The 21,569-nt window shown below is 43.1% G+C and overlaps 1 protein-coding gene across 10 annotated transcripts in view; it reads right to left on the bottom strand.

The window, feature by feature from the left end:
- Positions 1-579: 579 nt before the first annotated feature.
- Positions 580-21,569, bottom strand: part of smarcd3b (SWI/SNF related BAF chromatin remodeling complex subunit D3b) — a gene marked incomplete at its 5' end in the record, with an annotated part of 44,472 nt that continues 23,482 nt past the window's right edge. For 4 of the 10 annotated variants that reach the window (XM_080489103.1, XM_080489106.1, XM_080489105.1 and 1 more), the window contains 12 exons: positions 580-1,322; positions 1,439-1,540; positions 1,879-2,001; positions 3,268-3,403; positions 3,929-4,026; positions 4,172-4,333; positions 4,639-4,740; positions 8,728-8,823; positions 10,089-10,214; positions 10,488-10,610; positions 12,792-12,834; positions 21,291-21,502. In XM_080489103.1, the coding sequence (XP_080345229.1) occupies positions 1,269-1,322; positions 1,439-1,540; positions 1,879-2,001; positions 3,268-3,403; positions 3,929-4,026; positions 4,172-4,333; positions 4,639-4,740; positions 8,728-8,823; positions 10,089-10,214; positions 10,488-10,610; positions 12,792-12,834; positions 21,291-21,502 (1,377 nt within the window). In that variant the 3' untranslated portion in view covers positions 580-1,268. Of the gene's footprint in view, positions 1,323-1,438; positions 1,541-1,878; positions 2,002-3,267; positions 3,404-3,928; positions 4,027-4,171; positions 4,334-4,638; positions 4,741-8,727; positions 8,824-10,088; positions 10,215-10,487; positions 10,611-12,791; positions 12,835-16,567; positions 16,658-21,290; positions 21,503-21,569 lie in introns of all 10 variants that reach the window. The other 6 variants (XM_080489104.1, XM_080489098.1, XM_080489102.1 and 3 more) reach the window with 3 other exon arrangements.

Genomic DNA, 21,569 nt, shown 5'->3' with positions numbered 1-21,569 from the left:
GGGGGGGGGCTTCAGTGGGAGGAGTCCAAATAAGATTTTTTTGGGGGGGGATTAATAAAGCTTAAAAAAATCTAAATTGAATACAGAATTTTTTGGAAAGTGTAATGGAGACAAACTCAAATGATAAAATAAGCTGTAGTGCAAAACCTTGAGTGACTAAAACAGTAACCGTCTCCATATAAAGATCACACTGATTTCATATACTTTTTGTTGCCAGCGTCCTCCCACCCATTCAGACCCCTGGTTCAAGCCATCATTTTTTAGGGGTTCAGGAGTGAATTTATCGAGCTATCTGAAAAGGACATTTCTCTCATTTAAATCCAGGCCTGGATTTCTGCCCACTTCTATTTCAGTGATCATGTTCTCTTCTTCTCGTTGCAACCTTTGGTAACACTTTCAGGACATTGAACTGGCAAAACACTACATTGAAAAATAGGCAGTGAGTCGACAAGGCCTGACGTGGATCGGGCATATTTGTAGTTTTCGGATCAATACTTGTTTTCTCCTTCATTGAAACACTTAGTTTGAACAAGACACAGAGCTAATAATATGAGGAGGATTTTTTTTTTTTTTTTTTTTCACTTGTTCGCTCAAACCAGAAAGTGAATGAAATCCACACCTCAGGGTTTAAAGACAGCATGTGTCGTCTCCACTTTGCTGGTGTCATTAATTAACCCTACGAAAAGCACTCTCCTTATGACGACAAATGGAAATGCACACAGTCAGGCTTAAAAAAACAACAACAAAAAAACCCACGCCCAACCTCATGCCTTTATAGAAAAATTTAAAAAGATTAGGACAACATAAAAAAAACAAAAAATAAAAAAAAACTCATCCAGAGTGCGGCGAGGAGCGACCGGGTTACGTCACAAGCAGTTTCTGCCTTTGAGATGAGAGTCCAAAAAACACAGTGGTGGTTTGTTGTGAGCAGCCGGCTGAGCGAGTTCGACATGTGGAGGGGTTTCCTAGTGACTTATTTACAAAGCAGGGCTGACCTCTGAGTGGCTGGAGGCATGATGCTGCTGCTGCTGCTGCTGCTGCTGCTGCTGCTGCTGCTGCTGCTGCTGCTGAATGGCGATGTCTTCATAGCCCTGCATGACCAACACTCAGAGGACATGGATGTGCGCTTAGATCGGGCTTCCATACATGCTCATCGCTGCTGTCAAGTAAAAATGAAAAACCTCCTCGGTGAAGTTGAAATTTGGAGTTTTACCCAACTTCAGCGATGACCTCATCCAAATCAGAAACTCCAAAAAGGCTTTTTTTTTTTAAGTGTTGCGGACCGCTAAGGCCTGTTCCAGCTCCTGCCTCCTCTGCTGGATCTGTCAAAAGGAAAGAGAGCGGAGTAGAAGAGCTGTGAATATGCTGTCATGTGAACAAGACAGACGCAGGAAAGTGTGAAGCGAGTATGAAAGACACCGAGGCAACGTTTCCTCACCTTGCAGTAGAAGTAGCGGCTGACGGCCTCCTGGGACCAGGGCTCGTGGTAGAACGCAGCCCTCCTCTCCTCCTCAGGGTTACCCACCACGTCTGTCATTAGCTACAGGCCGCGAGACGGCAAGATCAATGACAAAAGAAGAAAATATGCATGTTGGATAATTACAAAGGCAGACTACAATGATACGGGTTTTACAGGCATTTCTAACATTGTGTAGTAAACGTCATGTTGCGTATGACTTGTTCAAGGACGTGCCTTAAGAGCTAATTACAGAGTAATGACAACAATAAATAGAAATCCTGTCATGTTAGTTAGACTGGTCTGCATTTATGAATGATGCCGTTTCCGACATCCTGAGGTATTACTGTACGTCAGATGATATAACGGGAATGGTCTGCGCGGCTACGAGAGGAGCAAGGATATAAATAGCAATATCGAACCTTGAGGTCCCGGCTCTGGGATTTGAGCCAGTCCTGGATGTAGCCCTTAGGATCTCTGGAGAAACTGAGCATGAAGTCCCTCTGGATCTTCAGCTGGTTGATGGACTCGATGGTCTCGTGGATCTGAAGAAGCACAAGTACAGAAGATTTAAAAAACAGAGTTTGCAGAGTGTTTCATTATAAACTAATGATGCGCGTCTTAACAGACACACAAAAGCCTTGACGATTAACTCTTAAAAGTGTCCTCTTTTCTTATAGACGGTTCCTCTTCAGCTTGATGCATGCTAAATAATAGTCCTAAATGTCCTTTTTGTTCATTTCTACATAATATTCCTTGCTGCTCTCTTTTTGTGACAAGAAATTGGGATGGTGACTCATCCTGCTCTCGGCGAGGTTTACTAATTTCCCAGCCAATGTGCTTGTTTCACTCAGAGCGAGAGAAAGACACAGTGAGGGCGAGGGCTCGTTGTGAGCAGCAGATGTGGCTCAGTGGGCGGAATTGAACCGACAAAGCCGCCAGGTGTGGACGAAGGGCAGCAAAGGTGAGAATGACTCTCGAACAAGTCAATGCAGCTGCAGGTCAGGACGACAACAAACCAGCCGCAACGTTTTCCTCAAACGTCCCATGTAAATGAACAAGATTGATCCAAAACGCTTGAAACGGTGTGGTGGAAAATCCCCCCCCCAAAAAAAACTAGAATTACATAAAACTTAAGTACTTGTCACCAGTTTATATTCGCCACCTTGTGAAGGGAGATTTAAAAGTGAACGTCTGCACGTCTTAAAAACCTTGAAATAAACACACAGCTCTAATAAAACGCATTAGGAGGTACTCCAAAATGTTACGTTTAATGTCAAGGTCATGATTTTTTTCTTTCCTTCCCTGGTGAGTAGCATTAGATCATTTTCTGACACGTCTGGCTCCGGGTCAAGCCGCTCGATTATTTATGGAGAGAAGAGTCGGGAGGCTCTGAGAATGATATGATGAGATGTACGTAGAGCCGGTGTTTATGATAAATGGTTCTAAATGTAGTAATAAAGGTCTGGTGAAGATCATTTAATTAAAAAGAAAAAAAGAAAGAAAGTTAAAACTGGTTAGCGAAAAGGTTTTATTAAGTGTATTTTATAAAATGTACTATAAAGAAACTGTGTCCACAGATAGTGAAATAATAGAGCAACACCTGACATATACTGGTATATATTTTGTTTCACAGCAGTAAATAAATAACCCAATGTACTTTGTCTCATTCTTGCGCGGTATTTATAAAACACATTATTATTACCATCCATATTTACAACCGTCCAATGAAGCCAGATGCATATTTAGTTCCACATCATACATACGTTCTTGTGTTGTGGCCTGCAGGAAGAGGAACCGTGCGAGCTCACCTTGTTGTCCAGTGAGGCGATTTCCTGCTGATTGGCGGTGGAGAGGAGGAAGCTGCTCATCTGACTCTTCAGAGGATCCTCCACCTCCACGTCGATGTCGTAGCAAGCGGTTTTCTTCTGGTCGTTGGGGTCCACGCTGCCGGGGAAAGCAGGGGGAGAGAAAACGCGAAGGTAAAATATCAATTTGTGCAGCGGAGGCAATTCTTACAGAGCTTGAGAAAGAGAAAGCTTCAATAAAAGGTCCTCAGCTTTTAATTCAGACCTTTGAAATAAAAAGGCACAATATCTGAATCTATTAACACATTTTGTGCATAACGATGGACTAATTGCAGTTACGCACTGGAGATAACGTCAATAATCGTAATTAAAAGCTTTGATTGTTGTCCAGGACTCAACTCCAAGCCTCCAGTAAATAGAGAGGAACTCTTGGAATTTGTTTTCTTCTTCAAATTTGATGACCACCATAGATTCTCTTTTGAAGTGAAGGGCGAGAGGCACAGGTCTGAAATCTTTACAAACAAAATTCACATTTTTTCAGACTTTGCTGAAATAAAGTTGCCTGGAGCCACCAAATACCAACAAACTCTGTCGGTGTGGTTGAGGTGGAATCATTCTTTCAGCATCCATCATTGTTAGTGTCATGTTTTCAACCAAAACCCACCTGATGACGTGATTGATGACGATGGGGTCGGGGGGCAGGAGGAGGTTGGTAAGGCGCTGAGGGATCTCAGAGAACTTCAGTCGAGGGCAGTCAAAAATCTGCGGCAGAGGGCGTTCAATTAAAATATCTTGAAAGTAAAAGTTTCCTCATAGAACGCTGCCATGTTTTGGAGGTTCCTTCTTCTTCCAAAGGTCCCCCCTTCACTTCCCGCTGTCTATATATGGAACACAAGGAAAGACGCACCTGCTGGAAGTACTTGTCACAGTTGATGTACTCTTTGTCGTGAGAGTCCTGCAGCTTGTTGGTTTTCACGTACTGCCACAGGGCCTGGATGATGCAGGAGCGAGTCTGAGTGTGAATGCCGAGCAGGCGGGCCAGGCGAGGGTCCAGCTTAAACTGGGGAGGCTGCGAACACGACATAATCGCGTTACAACACTTTTTTTTTTCCACTACCGCCCACATCGGGAGCCCTTTACATCATCCCCATCACATCTTACATCCTTATCGTATTCCCCCGGCTTGCAAACGGATGTCAGGTTTGAAATGGGAGCCTTTTAAATGCACTGCAAAGTGGTTATCAGTCTGACGCGAGGCCTGCAGGTTGTCGCTACAACCGCTGATTTCACGGCACACATTGGTCACACTGCGGCGACAGAGGAGGCTCTATTTAAGGACGAGCGCTCCGAGACGACGCGCGGCGGCGCCCTCACCTGGTAGTCCAGCATCAGCAGCAGAGTGCATCGCACGCTCACGTCTCCCGGCCGCTTCACCTGGAAACCGTCCGTCTCCTGGGTGGTGGGCGTGCGGTGCCACTGAACAAAAGAGAAAACACACACACACGCGCACGCACACACACACACGTTTGTTTAGACCGTACGGTCATTACACTTAATTATCAGTTTGTTTCACACATTTATTTCAGCAGTGCTAATTAATTTCAGCCGTAAAAGCCTTGAAAACGTCATTTTTTTTTTTTTTTGGGTTACAAGCGCTTGGGCTCCTTTGGGAAAACTTTCCTGTTCCAGCTGTAACAGTTCAGTCGAGTTACATGTCTGTTGCCAAACTGAAGAATTTTACCGGCGTGCGTGAAGAGAGGCAGTTTCGATTTGTAGATTGGTTTCTTGTTTGGGTGATTTTCTGTTTGTTGGATAAGTTGAATTTTGTTGATAAGAGGTTGGTTGACGGTTTGATTAGTTGTTTGGGTACAGTGGCTGTGAGTTGGTGCGTAGGTGAGCACACTAGTTCAAGCTGAAATAAGTCAAATATGCTTCTTATTGGACAGGCTGATATGTTTTCTCGTAGGACTCGCAGGATTGTTGCCTTACGATGAATCCCGGTGACTGTGGTGATTATTCTCTCGCATCAACATGAGGTTGATATTTCTGATGAACTCAAGAGGATTAATGGCTTGCACTCTGGCCTTATTAAAATTGGATGGATGGTTGTTCTTGTACTGTTGTTCAATCCCTGTCATCAGGTTTTTGTGCTTTCGAGCAATTTTAATATATTTTCCCTGAACGGGTCCAGAGACGGCACTCACCGAGCTATGTCAAAGTCTGGAAATTAAAAATGTAAAGATAATCTGACAGTGTTTGCCAACAAAAGCAACATGGCAAAAGGTGAACCATGTGGTTTAATGTCATCACACTCAGGACAATCAGTGGAGTGCTGGAGAAGGGGAAAAAAACAAAAAACCCTGTAAATTCAATGTTATATGTCCAAATACAAGTATTTCCAAAAAACAAATATGTGCTTCAGTCTTTGTTTCTACATATTTCAACAACTCTCCAGCATCTAATCACGGATGTTATTTACATCTCCACTTATTCTTAACTACTCACAAACTGAAAAGAAAAGCACTTTAAAGCATCTCCAGCACGGCGGATTGCGGTAACTTGGAAAGCAATTCAGAGTAATGCTTTTCCTTCAACCAATGGCTGACTCAGAACAAATTAAGTACTGATTGTACCTCAAGGTAGAAATGAAATTCTTTTGATGGAGAATCATTCAAAGAGAAGCATCTGAGTGCCCGGCTAAAATACCCTCTTAAAATGAGGAACCTTGAGAAATCATAATTTTCACTCTGAAACTCCTGAAGTGGTTTTTTAAAGCCAATACATTTTGTGAAGATACGAAGTGAAGGGCACCTAATGCTTTTATTTTTTTCCCTCCTCAAATAAGTAAGCAGTTGTTTTTTTTTTTTCCATCTGCATGTTTAAACAACCTTGTATAGTGAAAATTCAAAAAACTCTGCTTTCCGCTTCTTTAGAAAATCAGTTCTTCACAGAAAAGAGAGCGCGGCCTGCATTATTGCGAGCTTTTGTTTTGCATTTATCTGATGGGGACCTGGAAAAGAGTGGGTTAGCTGGGGTGATGGTGCTTTGACATTAAGCCAGACAAAAACACAGATAAAAGGGAGAAAAAAAAAAAGAGTTTTGCGAAGCGTTGTTGCTGCGCGTGAACAAAAGGCTTTCATTGACCTTGACTGCATGGCTGAACAGTCCAATTAACTGATTTGCACGGCGCATAAAAAAAAACCCGTTATTGAAAATGAGTGAGACCTCAAATGAAAACGCTGACCTGCAAAGAGGCCAACAGGACTGTTGTTCAGGGTCTCTGAATATTGGCCACATGACGATAAATCTTCTATCATAGCTGAGTATCGAAGAGGATCCATCGTGCTTTACCGTCGCCTGGATGACGTCACTGCTCCGGACGTTTGTATCAAACACAGCAAATATTAAAAGCAACTGCATGTTCAGACTGCGACTTGGGTGGAGCACAACGAGGCTGGCGTCGAATTACGGGCGATTGTGGCGAGAAATAAACAGTCCCATCTGTTAGAAAAAGGGGGATTTTTGAAACCTGTCACATCAGATGAAATCGGGTATTTTTGCAGGGAAGATTTTAAGGGAAATTAAACCAGCGTTTGTAGTGACGTTTCCTAAAATCAGTGCTGATTTATGCTCCTGTCTGGCAGCGTTACAACAAATTCTCAAATATCTCAACAGACCTGCAGCTTTCCGGTGTGAGTCGCGGAGCCTCACCAAGTCATAGTTTGAATTGTGAAAAAGTTGTATAGCTGTCTTGAACTCTTCACGATTTAGCAATAGTGAGAAATGAAAAGCAAATCACGCAGGTTCTCATGAAGCAGCGTCCGAGCTTTTTTCCATATTGCCGCAACGGGGAGAGGCCATGAATTGTTGCCCGATTTTCAAGTGTCTGTTGTAAGTTTGTTTCTTTGTTTGCCAAGGATGTGTTAATTATCTGCTGAATGTCTTGCAAAGTATTTCATGAATGCTGATTGTCAGGGGAAAATGTGCAACATTACCAATTTCAGTGTATTTCCAAGTGAAATATATATATATATATATATATATCTTTTTTACATTCTATGTAAAGTGATCGTAGACCTTCTCACCGATACTCTTACAAAGTTAATAGTTCTCAAAGTCAGACAGGAAAACGAACTAATCTTGTTAAAGTACTCCAGACCGACTTACTGCCAGATGTCGCTTGTTTACAAAAGAAGTTAAAAAAAACAACAAAAAAAAAAAAAAAAAAGTGTTGGTTTTCACTGAGGGCTGATGTGCTGAATTATTTCTTGACTTCCTGGAGACTCATGGTGACGAACTCACCGTGTCCTCTTTGTACTTTCACATTTAAAAGAGGACAGACGTGAGAGCCGTATCAATTTTCTCATTAAATTCTTGGCAAAGAAGCGGAGATACGTTGCTTTCCCCAAACATATTCCAAAGTATTCTGAGAGCGACACCATTTATTTAATTTTTTTTTGGGTTGTTGTTGTATCTCTTCAGAAACAAAGAGGTATCCTGTTTCACAGCAGATATTTTGACTGAGCAGAGCCCAGACATAAATATTAACATTGTGTTCGTACTGCTGCAATAAGCCATTCCAGTGAGATGCACAAGCAACGCCAGGACCTTTACATCTCTGCTTTTCCAGCCATGAAATGTAACATGAGCTTTAGAAGAAAATCTTCTGAGGTCAAACGTCAAAATTTGAAATGAATAAACTTCTTCAAAGCGGACGCTTTGACTTGTCATTCGACGCACAAAAGCAGCTCTTTTTGTGATGCTGAGGGGGACGCTGCTCAACTGCGGTGGGTTCAAGGACGGCGGCTGAACATAATAATATCATTAAAATGTTTAATTCGAAGCTGTATAATCTATTTTCTTTTTAATTGCAGTTGCTCGCCTGCCAGCCGGCTCGAGTTTAGACCTCCTCGACTTGTCACGTGGGTTTCGATGCGAAGTCGCCGTCCTCCAGGAAGACAAAAGCCACGTACTCGATGAGTCACTCCTCAAGACTTCCAGCGTTAATTTAAAGGTGAACATCTGTGTTTGACACTTAAGCGTTCATTTCAAATGAAACAAGAATGTTCAGACACTTAGAGGCCGATACACCGGAGCCTTCCAGCACGCTAAATGATCAATTTACATTCTACGGTTGGCAAGAGAAGGTATTATCGAGCATCGAGACAAGTCAGAAATACAGATTAGCATGGGGTCGATGTGTGGCACAAATGTATGCACAAGTAATCCGTATTTCAGGTATAAGGAGATATTTGATTATGAACGAGGGTATGTGAAAGAACTGTTGCAAAGGTATCTTTTGTGACGTCACCGTAAAGAAAGTCAAATGAAACGACAGTCGTAACACATGGGAAATGTCTGCAGAGGTGAACGGATTAAATCTGCTGAAATGCAGAGCCTCTACGTCGAGCCCTGTTGCCGTGTGCACGGCCGCGGCGGCGTGCGAGCGGCGTGTCAGCTGACCTCCACCAGGTGGTTGTCCGGACCGTACAGGTCTTTGTCCAGTTCGATCACCAGGCTCTTGAAGAACGAGGAGAACTTCTTCTTCTGCTTCCCCGGCTGCAGAACAGACACAAACAGTTTGGAAAACACAGTTAAACTATAAACCCCTGAAAAACTAACCTGCCATAAAAAAGTTGAATTTGGCAGATTAAAATTTTTTTTTTTTAAATAAATTTACACAATTCAACCACTGCATACTTCTCATAACTAAAACTGGGGCTTTCACAGTACCACTGTCCAATCACATATAAGATTAACCAGCATGTCACACATCTGCATGAGTCCTGCCAAAAACACACAGTAACATTAAAGCTGTTAAGTTATCAAACATTGAGGTAAACTTGGATCTAGAAGTAGATACATGAAATTCTAAGCGAAACGTAGCTCAGTAACTCACATAATAACATGTAATTTAAACCTACCAGAAATCAACTGCTGAGGTGAAAGGAACAAAAAGTCATTGTGTGTGATTGACAAATCTGCAACGATAAAAATCTGAATAAACCCCTGCGTTAGAGTCGCGAGAGGGTTATTATTCAGGCTATCGTATCACCTTCGTCTATGTCAGTCGAGCTAAAACTCAGTTGAAGGTGAGCGTACAAACTCCTGAAGCTCCTGATCTCTCCAAACACCTCATTTGATTTTTTTTTTTAAGTTCGAATCATCTTTTTAAATTTTAATCGCGCGGTCACGGCCATGAAACGCCCATAAGTGCACTCGGAGATGCAAACCGTTGTCTTTGCTTATAGCGACGTTACTCGTTACTCGCAAAGCCACAAGAGGCCGAGTGAAATCAGAAAGAAAATGAAACGGCAGACATTCTCAGGGTCTACTTCCTGCGAGCCAGACCAGAAATATTTGTGGCTTGTGAAACCTAAAAGCTTCGTATCGCAGCGAAAAACAACACACTGCTGAGAACTGTTACCCGCAGCGCTCGTGCCCCTAAACTAAATCTAAAAATCACTCCAAAGCGTCGCCAGTGTCTCTAAACACTCTTTCTAACATCAATCATTCATTTCAACATCCTGGGTCGGCTGATGTGTTCCTGGCTGAATCGTTTTCGAGTGCTTCATAACGGATCGTGACTGCAGGCCAAAGACGACACAGAAGCAGCTCCGAGATCAAACAGCGGCACACTTTCATACTTAATGGGGAAGATTAGAATCTGTATTTTTCTTGCGTAAGAGAAGCGGTTTAGTGATTCTCCCTGAATTCATCCAGCAGAGTTGACACAGCATCCAGCCAGCAGATCACCAAACGCTTCCTTCAAACTGGGCGACACAGGCAGAATGAATACAACAACAACAACAACTATAACTCACATCATCCAGCAACTTCCCCTCTACTCGCAGCTCCCATGATGCAATGCTGCCGTCGGAGTCGTCGGCGTCAGGTCTGGCGGGGTTGAAGGTGTTGGAAATGTAAAGCCTCAGTTTACGCTTTTGCTGCTGACACGAGGGCACAACCAAGAGCACCGTTTAAAGGCATATTTCACACAATCACAGGTGCAACAAGCGGCTTTAATCATCCCGGCGTCCAGTCACAGTCCTGTAACGTTTGTCGAAGAGCGGAAAGCCGTTCGAAACGTTCGCGTCGCATCCGGCAATAGAGGACTGCGAGTGCGCTGCTCCGCATGTTCAATATCTAAATCTAAGGACTCTGTGCCGGGACGCCGTCGGGATGTCCACTCTATGTTATGAGACAAGATTTTCTTTCGTTACCTTCATCGGTCTCTTCAGTGCCTCCTGGATGTCCACACGTTTACGCATGATGGTCTGGTCCAGTTTACGCTCAAACGCCAGCAGATCCATGTAGGCCTGAGACTCTGGGACCAGCTCACGGATCTGCACAGAGAAACGTGAGCGTCCAACTTTACAAATGTTTCCATAGGGACACGCTTCACAGCAATATTTGTCAGACTTTATTTACACGCGTAAAAGATCCAGAGGGCCTGAAAAGGTGAGTTGTTTCTTGTTATTGATGTGATTAAGTGACTGATTAATTTAAAACACTGAAACAAAAGGGATTGAAACACAGAGAAGTGGCGTCACGCTTGTCCAGAGCCCACAATAACAAACAGTCTGAAATCTAACAAGAAAATCTAATTTATTCAAATATCGTCACACTTGAAAAGCTGGAGCCATGGGATTTTTTTTTTTTAAATCAAGACTGAAATGATAATCAAATAATTCAAATAGTTTTAATATCATACCTTTTTTCCCCCCTCCTCCCACGGTCCAAAAACATGTGTATAATTGACTTGTGCATGAAGATGCTTTTTAAAATATCCCATGTGTGTAACAGGAAAGTTCCAATCTGCTTCGAAGCCAATTATGAGAAAACCACACCGCTGAAGCGAAGTCTATTTACCCTTTAAAGCTCATTCACACACAGCGGTGGTGGCAGTGTTAACATGCAGGGGGCTCATCCTTCACTGGGAGCCCGTCAAGGTTTAATGCCTTGCTCAGAGACACTTTAAGGCATGAAGAGGAGTCAGGGATCCAATCACAGAGGTTGCAACTGGAGGATGACCCACTTTACCACCTGCGTCAATCTCTAAATTATTACTTATTTCAAAAAATAAAGTACAACTACATTCACATTTTCCACCCAACACAAACTGATGTTTTTTTTTTTGTTTTTTTTTCCAGAAACAGTAAACATGTGCAAGTCTTAGAGGTATAGAATAAAAATGCAGTATTTGAACTCCAGAATAGCTACATACTGATCATGATCCTTCTAAGGTATATTAGGGTAGATTATGACTTGGAGAACAGAAAGGAACTGGGAGAGCCAGTGAATTATAATGCTTCATCCTGAATTAAGTGCACAAAGGGGGTTCAAATAAAACACTTGAGTACAGCTCCCCGAGTCAAGTACTAGAGTAAATATACTCTCCCACTGCTGCCTGGTGCATCATTAAAGCAGCCGTCCACCAAGGGATCAAAATGAGATGCAGACTGTGCAGCCAACCAGCCGGGACTCAGACATTACCATACCGATGAAAGTCCTCAGAGCATCAAGGGCTGCTGCTTACCAAACTGCACACGAACGCACACACGCGCACACGCACGCGCACGCACACGCACACACACACGCGCACACACACACGCGCACACACACACGCGCACACACACACGCGCACACACACACACACACACACACACACACACACACACACACACACACACACACACACACACACACACACACACACACACACACACACACACACACACACACACACACACACACACACACACACACACACACACACACAGTCCTACAGTTTCTCCTCACCCCCCCATCTCTGCCTCGCTTTCATGTTTCTTTTTCCATAAAAGCTGGCTTCATTGTCCGTTCCCATTCCCGCTCTATCTCCATCTCGCAGCGTTTCGCCGGACCGAGGTGGCGGGCTGATGGAGGAGTGTGGCAGACATTCCCCGTCCCTGACTCATTATTGTGGAGTGGCGCCCCGGCCGTGCCCGCCGCTATCTGCCCGTCTGGGTTATGTTGGAAGCGAAGGGGATAAGAGCTGAGCCCAGACGCTGCTCACAGTCCTCAGACCTCCGCTGCATCAGCATGAAAAGCCCTCGGTGTGCCAGGCCGGGACGTAGTGAGGTGACGGGGGCCGAATACTGCAACCGCGGGAGGAAAAAAAAATCTCAACCTCAGCCAGCACGGACTCACCTGTGGCAACGTGGTGATTCTGCAGCCTCTTTCTGTCCTTCTTGCGGTGGCTGCATCCCGCTGACTGTTTCCATTTAAAATCAATGAGCCACCGTATAAACAACAGAGTGAAACCCTACAAAAAAAAAAAAAGCCCTCAAACCTTCTGATGGCTGCCCTCATCCTTCTCCCTTCTCATTTGGAAATAACAAATAATCATCTGGCCCTCTGCGGCTTCCAACAACCCCAGACATCAAAAACCAACCGGGAATTTTATGCTCTGCACACAAAAGATAAACACACAAGAAAAAGAAAAAAAAGCACAGAGCAACAAAGGTAGAAATATGCAGCCTCACCCTTTGCGGAAGAATCTTGTCTGCCATTTTCCTTCTCTTAGCACTAGAGAGAGGGAGAGAAAGACAGAGAGAAAGAGGAAAAAGAGAGCATGTTACTATGGTGACTGATAGCGTAGCACCCAGGCCATCTGCTAAAATACTGGGCCATATCCAGCACCCCAGCGTCCCAGCTGTGTGTGTGTGTGTGTGTGGCTATATGCACATTCGTGCCCCAGTGTTTGTGTGTTCTCTGAGATGCAGCAGTCCACCTGGAGAGAGGGAGCCTCCAACAGCCAAAAAAGTATCACATCACACGTCTCCTGGCTTGACAGATATTCATTACACACACACACACACACACACACACACACACACACACACACACACACACACACACACACACACACACACACACACACACACACACACACACACACACACACACACACACACACACACACACACACACACACACACACACACACACACACACACACACACACACACACACACACACACACACACACACACTCTGCAGAATCACCAGGGCCGATGCACCAGGGATGGTGACAGGATGTGTGTTAAGGATGCAGATTTGCTTTTTTTTTTTCTTCCACCTTTAAGCTGCATGCAACTTCACTCGATTTATGAGTTTTCTGTGAATTTGCACACAAACTTTTGTTGTCATCTCATACTTACCGAGGAGGAACCGACACCAAAAAAAAAACTAAATCTGTGCAAGGTTTGGTGTCTTTTGTCAGAACTTTTCAGTCCAGATGATGATAAAAACAACACTGCAGCTTCCGTCTCTATTCAAACTCCCCTAAATGTTTAATCACCATCTGCACAGCGCCCATGTCGATTCATGCAAGTTGTCTGCGGAGGGACATTGCCTGAGAACAATTGAACAACACTGCAAAAAAAGAACAAGAATAAAGTAACCCCAGCAAGACTTTAGACTTATTTTCCTCGTGAAAGATAGGAAATCTTTCCTTGTGCATCCTCCGGGCGAGGCTCTGGGGGATATACAGATTAGCTGTGGTCTGGTTTTAGGATTTTAACGAGCAAACCGAGATGAATTAAAGAGATAAAGGATGTGTTCACACATGTGGTGCCCTCCTCTGGTCTACATCAAAGCAGGAGAAAAAGCATATTAACCGAGTTCACTTTGTGTTCACGCTGGCATTTGTTATCAGTGAGCCGAGCGATGGAATCAGGACTATTTATCGGACGCTTTTAAGATGTAGACAAAACCTTAAGGAGCCCATGAAATGAGAAATATATTTCCCAGATTTTATCTTGCGTCTCCCCGCTAATCGCTCATGTTTCTCTTGATGAACAATAAATGTAAAAGAAAATATACGACTGGGGGTAATTTCCCATCAAATTTTCAAGCGGTAAAACAGTCCTCACTATTAACTACTCAAAATGTCTATCTAATCTGGAACATGCGCCCTCAATTTAAAAGTAGTTTTTTTTTTCTGATAGAAATACATAAAAATGTAACCCTTATATGGATATATGGGATCTGCTCTTGCACAGCAGCACCTAAATGCAGACCTGGGATTATTGCAGTAGTATTTGAAGGAGCTCAGGGTTCAGAATCACTTTTAAAAAGCACAAATGAGTCAAAACAGCAGAAGGAAATCTGATTTTCTGCAACCAGGTGAGAATTGAGAACGTAAGCCTGCAAGAAAATCTGTTTTCGTCGTTCAGATGCGCCACACCATGATCTACAGCAGGACCTCGATAAGCAATCTAACTCGGCTTCATTTCAAGTGTGAACACATCCTCACCTAACATTTTTAATGGTTCATTACTCCGGAAGATAATCTGATTTCCTTTCTTGGAAGAAGAGAGATTCTATTATTAAAAAGCAGGAGATGGATTTCTTAAGGCCAATGACTGATTCTGTCTGTTCACAAAAACATCCGCCTCTCTCCGCCTCAACAGCTCAATAATTAACACGTCGTGTCTCAGTCGTTTAATCAACACAAAGATTAAAATGTATAAATGACATGTTTTGGTATTACAGGAGTTATGTGTCAGTCTTTTTTCAGAACTGGGAGCAACACCGTCTCTGAAACCTTTTCCTCTTTTATTTTTTTAACCCCCTCTATCTCTAATGTAACGTACCATACACATAATCCTCATATTCTTAACCCGCATGAGCAGTTTTCTATATTCCAGGTTACACTTGCTCCCTTTTACAGCTGCCAAAAGTAAAGTTAATCCCTCTCGCGTCTTTCTATCTCGCAGCCGCAGTTTAATCTTTATTTTAGAGGTATTGATTTACTCGTCTGACCCTCCACAATAAAGCAAAATGAGCCTACTTCCCCGAAATGTTAAACACCATCGTTGAATCTGTGCAAGTCTTTCACTTCACACGGGTCGAAATTCTGGCTTTACATGACTTTTATGTGATGGATTTTTTTTTATTTAAATATTTGATGTGTGTCTGAGTGTGCGAGTTTTCGTTTTCGTTACCTAATTATCTAAATTCCTGGAAAATGCATAGACGAACGTCTCACAGTGCAAAAAAAAACACCTCCTAAGGTTCTGAATATTGAAGTAAGAAGTTTGTCTGTTTTTACTTTTCTATAGAATGATCATGGCAACAAAAAGGATGTGAAGAGTTTGAAATTGTCTTTTTTTTTTCCTGCAGGAATTGTTGAAAATCTGATCAGAAACAGACCAACACACTGGACTTAACGCCACAAAGCAAAACAAATTTGAATGTTTCACATCTTTCTTAACCCTTTCAATGACTATGGCCTGCGGTTTTAATTCCACATTGCGCATTAGAAATACTTAATATAATCCTCTGCCATTCTGAGACAAAAAAAACCCAAAAACAATGGAGTATGCAAGAAAATATTTAACTTATCTTAACAAACCTGTCAAGTGCATTGGGTTTCACTCTGCTGTGACTTAATTTGCTGCATTATCTTTGATTTCATGGCGGACTGAGTGAGTGCTGTTGCCCATTTTTACCAAAACTCACAGTGACTGGATTTTCTTGTGTAGAAGTTGTCGGTACCACTGTACTGACTATTTCTTTTTCTTTTTTTAAGTCTATAGTTTTCATGAACAGTCTGTGGAATATAAAGGTCAAAAAAAGAGCTTCGGGAAAGAGCAGATTTTATGTAGAACTCCACTGAATTTTAAAGGATTCACATACTTTTCCTTACCAGTGTATTGTTTTAAAGACATATGCGATAAAAGAAATTCAAATTAAAAAGAAATCTCATATTACTGTAGATTCTGCCAGTTTTTTTTTAAGAGCGGGTTTTCTTTTCTGTTTTTGCAGTGTAGAGGCATTTTCTGTCACAGGGCACTGCATCAGTCTGTGAAGCAGAATGTTACATCAGCATGCCAAATACTGAAACAAGCCTGCTGCAAGGAGAATTGAAGGATCCGGGAGTGCATTGAAAAGGGAAGGGGAGAAAAAACAAACAAAAAAAAACCAAACAATCCGCCATTTTACACTCTATTAAAATGGTTTAAGGCCTGGATTCCCATTAAAGTTTCCGCACTGGCTGCACAAAACTGATCCCATCATGCCATGCTCCAGCAAAAGCATGCACCAATACGTTTTTTTTTTAAAAATATATATTATTTCTTCTAAGGAGTCAGTTTTCAGGCCTGCATGTAGATTTTTTTGTCAAATAAGAAAAAAAAGAAAAAGAAAAAGAAAAAAAAAAGAATTGCGGGGAGTGCTGGGCTCAGGTGAAAGGCTAAATAGGCCAGAGTCATCAAACCAAAGGAAAGGGACATGCAGCAGAATGAACTCCTACTTTGATCCGAGCGTGGGATCTGATTGGGGCTCTCTCATGTCCATCTGCCTCGCTGGCATCTCATTGGCTCCAGGGAATCCGACCGGCTTCCTAGGAGTTGGTGGGGATTCGAAGGTTGTCCGATTAGAGTTGTGGCGGGAGACACACACCCAAGTGGCAGCAAGTCAAGAGGGGCAACAACCTGGTGGCTCTGGCTGTTGGTATGTCTGTACGTGTTGGATGTGCGATAGGTTCAAGGGTTCTGTTAGTAGATGCAAACTCTAGGAGTCAGACGGGGGCAGGCACTGGGATGTGACCGTGTCCATGCACGCACACAGTGCAGCGGAGGAGGACCCCGGGGGAAGGCGTCCCGCTCGTCTTGAGGGACACACTCATTCAACAAAGTTTCTCGGTGAACCAAAACAATCATGCTTCACACACAGAGACAGACAATACACTGATAATGGACACACTGTGAACGTGGGGGTCACAGGAGGGGGCAGGAGACGAGCAGAGTTCACCTCAGCGGGTGAGCTCTGGTGGGGGGGGTGGGGGGTGGGGGGGTTGTCTGTGTTGTCTGTGTGTTCGTGTGTGTATAGATGCTGGGTTGACGTTGAAACAAACGCTCGGTGCAGATGAAGAGACGCTCAAACGAAATCACCAACTTGTTCTACATGTTCGCACAGCCCCTCAAAAAAAAAAAAAAAAAAAAACAACAACCCAGGAGAGATCTGACGCTGTGACCTAGCACTTAGACACTTGTTTTATCACGACTCACAATGTTCTGAGCAACCTCAAGTGTTCAAGGTAAGCATGTGTTTTGAGCGGTGCTGGAGGTTTTTTTTTTTTTTTTTTTTAGGCTTTTCTTCAGGGGCGAAGGACAAAATTAAAAGCAAAAATCAAGTTTCAGAGGTCCAGAAGTAATGCAGTACTCCAGGAGGAAAAAAAATTTAAATAAAAAAGGAAGAAGAAAACTGAAAGGCGACGAAGAAGGAAGATTCTAGAAACTAAGAGCCATTCAGGATTCCCTCCCATTTTAAATCTGGTGTGTGCCAGCAGGTAGGCTGTTGAGAGGCAACACATTTAACTTCATCTGAAGACACAAGGGGAGACAATGTCTCACGTGATAAAAAAAAAAACTGATTCAATAGGTGGTTTTTCTCCTAATAACCTCAAATATCTGCTTGTGAAACTGAACAGTGTCTTGTTCTCTGATATTAAATCTTTAATTAGCAACTATTTCTTTCTAATTAACAACAGTAAGGTGACGACAGTAACAAAACCCTAGCACACACACACACACACACACACACACACACACACACACACACACACACACACACACACACACACACACACACACACACACACACACACACACACACACACACACACACACACACAGTATATTAAGTTAAGTGATTTTGGGCCTACAATGCCATTAAAATACTTCCTTACATCTTTAGATCACAGCTTTTATAATAAATATGCTGTTTTACAGTTGAGTGAGTGTTTTAAGCTTTTTACATTGAGCGTTCACTCTTATTACTTTCTACATTATACAATGTGCCACAGTGGAAGAAAGGGAAAATGCTCCAAAATGGAGAAGTAAAAGGGAAAAATCTTGAAACTGGAGATCAGCGTGGAAAAGTGTGAAATAGGACTGTTTAATGTTTATGCTAAAAAAAAACGGACGGATTTGATGCTGTGACGAACTTCCCAAGAGTTCATCAGTGACAGAAAGTCTGCAGTAATAAGTAACAAAGTACTTGGAATCTAACCACTTAAAATGTAATACTAATGGTACAAGAGGGGATTTTTTTTTCAACATTTCCACAAGACAGCAGCTGTGAAAAATAGCAGTAGCTCACTTCTAAGACTCGCAGCAACACGTATTTCTCCTTTTAGTGCATGTGACGTGGGAATTTTATAGACCTGTAAGTGATGAAACGTGCCATGATCTTTACAAACGCAAAAGAGGAATGATGTTGCATCCAGCGCTACGGACAAAAACACACGCGTGTTGCAAACAGTCATAGAGTCAATAATGACAATATTCAAATAGGATAACGCACCATTAGACAATCTTTCATATTACTGCTCTGAAAACTTCCTGCTGCATCAAAACACACAAAGAACTTTTCAATTTTTCCGTCTGAAAATACACCGAAATGCTACAAATCTAAAATTGCCTGTAAAGATGAATGTTTATGATATGAAAAAGCTAAATGCAAATATCTTAGCTGTGCTTCCATCATCAGGGTGCGACTCAAACCGTGAACACAATGCTGCTTCCTACTAAACAAACAGTTCCGTTTCTCATCAACAACATAGAAGTTAAGATAAATTAGCACTTTCCAGGACACGGGGCCAAGTATTTAAACCACTTTATGCAAAGCAAACTGGAATTGAATCCTATTTTTAGCAGCGGCATGGCGTACATGCAGAGGGATTCGTAGCGGCGACCAGAAGGTCTCAATGACACTGCAAACACCGGCGGGCCGCCCCGAGCTGGCAGCAGCGTGGGGCGTCTGAGCGAAGGATCCCGAGCCTCGGCTCGCCTGCCAGAGGACGCTCGCAAAGCCACCGGCAGCCAGAAGAGACAAAGACACCTGGACAGGTCACCTCTGGACGCACCGATCAGATCAGCCCCCGCCGCCCCCCGGGGGGTTGAGCCCCCGACGCCGGACAACATTTCCCCCGACCTGTTCGACAAGCCCGTTTAATTGTAAGTGGATCAATCGGGCTGCAGATAGCGAGACGGTGAAACGGAGAGGTCCACCGAGTGTGCATATTGATCGACTTTCTAATGACCATACCTGCCACACACTCCTGTCCTCAAACACATCCAGCTCCAGTGTGTGCGTGTGTGTGTGTGTGCATGAGTATGTGTGTATGTGTGTGAGAGCTTCTCGCGTATTGACATTATGTACATCTTAGCCAAATAGCCGACAAAAGACAGTGGAACAATCAGCCGATGTGAAGTTCTGCAGACAGTTGTGCGGATGTGAAGTGAACGCGACGGTGAAAACTGGACAACAGAGACGCTGCGGATGGACAGAGGTCACATTCATTCATGGCAAAAAAAAAACTAAACAGAAAAAAAAACAAAACCCAGGGATGCAGGAGTGGACACACAAAGCAGGGAGCGAGGCGAAGGGATGCGAGAAGCCGAGCGGAGGGAGCGAGGCCGTTTGCAAGCTCTCATAACTGAGCATTAAAAACTGAACTGAAAGCTGAAAAGAGACGCACAAAAGGTCATGGTTTCACTTTTCATTTGGCTTTTAGAGATTTCAAAGATTTCACCACGTCACAGTATGAAAACACACAAATGGAAAATTTGTTTCTTCACCCCCCCCCCACACACACACTCTGTTAATCACGTGCTTTAATAATCTGGCGTCGAAAGGGTGGAAATGCATCTCGAGTGAGGGATTCGCGATACTATAGGAACTGATGTATTGCCTAAAGTTTCCGCCCTGGGAGAGATACTGTTGATTTCTTTTTTTTATTTATTCAAGTAAACAAACTCTGCGAGATCTGTCAAATGTTGATTCAGACTTAAAAAGGCCAATACATGTTGTCAACTATATAAAAAAAAAAGGTTTCCCCATCAAATATCTCACAGTCTCTCATCGTTTCTGCTGCAATCGTCGGATCACAGTTCTGTGCACGAACTAGAAAATTGATGACATTCTCATAATAACTCCCAGCAGTGATTTAATGACTCGTAAACTGAAAATGAAGTGATGATGAATTATTTAAAGAGGCAAATTTGTGTCAGATCATCCCCTCTGCCTCAACTGTGTGCCTGTTTTTAATTCAATGCATTGTGTGATTCCTGTTATTTAGGTTAGAAAAGTTACTTTTTCCTTTAAAGGACATTTTGACAGGAAACCGCTGCTCACCAATCCAAATTTCACGTAACAAAACACAGTAGAGAAAACTTGTACCTTAAGGTTAAATAAGCATCATTGTAAAATAAATCCAAGCATTTTATGACGGTAATAACTGTTTATGCAAGACAATAAATAATTTGTAATCAAAAATAATTAAACGCAACTATAATATCTACATTTTACCCCCTACAGACTAGACTGACTGGATTTACTTTCATTTAATGGTTGAAAAACCTTTTTGTAAGATTCAGTTTCTACTTTCTATATGGGGGCAGTTCCTCTGTGTTCTGGATGGTGATGGGAAGCTCATGCTCAGGTTAATATTATGTGGACAGTCGTACGGAGGAACTCCTGGGAGCCATAATAATGTGAGGAAAGCTCTTATTCTCTGGTGGTTCTTGAATTTTCTGGATATTAGGAATGCTCAATAAATTATAGTTATGACACGTATGCATGCCAAATCCTCTCTATGAGGATTAATGTATTATCAACATTTTGTTTTATGACTTAAACTACATTTAATTCAGGACTGTGAGAGTTTTTGTGTGTTTGTTGATGGGAGGATGACTGTTTATCTTTAAAGGTTATTTATTTAAATTAATACATTCAGTTTTTTTGTAAATCTATTTTTAACTGATCTGTGAAATGACAGCAAAAATGACTTTGGGCTTGGACTTGAAATTCGCATAGATGAAGGTGAAAGTGCAACCACACCTGTTGTGCTCTCGCAGTTCACACAAAAGCAGACACGCAACACGCCGCCATGCGCAGGTCATGCAGTGTAGTGGGGGTGGGGTGGGTGGGGGGTGGTATTCAGGGGGCGAGGAGGGGGGAGTCAGACTCACTTCCTGGCGCGGTTCTGGACGGCCTGCTGCTGCTGCTGTTGCTGCTGCTGCGCCTGGACCTGCTGGGAGGGGGCAGGCCTCTTACGACTGGGCTCCATCACCGGGGTGGGCAGGCCGGGCCGCACCGCCGGGCTCCCTCCATACGGGGGGCCGGGGGGGCCCATGGGAGCTCCCTGGTGGGGCATCCTCGCTCCAGACGGCATACCAGGACGCTGAAGGGGGAGCAGAAAGAGAACGGTCAATGTGTGCAGAAAATAAAAACCCATTCGATCTTCTTGT

Source organism: Lipophrys pholis (assembly GCF_963383615.2).
Source record: "Lipophrys pholis genome assembly, chromosome: 20".
Classification (NCBI taxonomy): Eukaryota; Metazoa; Chordata; class Actinopteri; order Blenniiformes; family Blenniidae; genus Lipophrys; species Lipophrys pholis.
The sequence above is the reverse complement of the archived record's forward strand: the minus strand, read 5'-3'. Positions and strand labels throughout refer to the sequence as shown.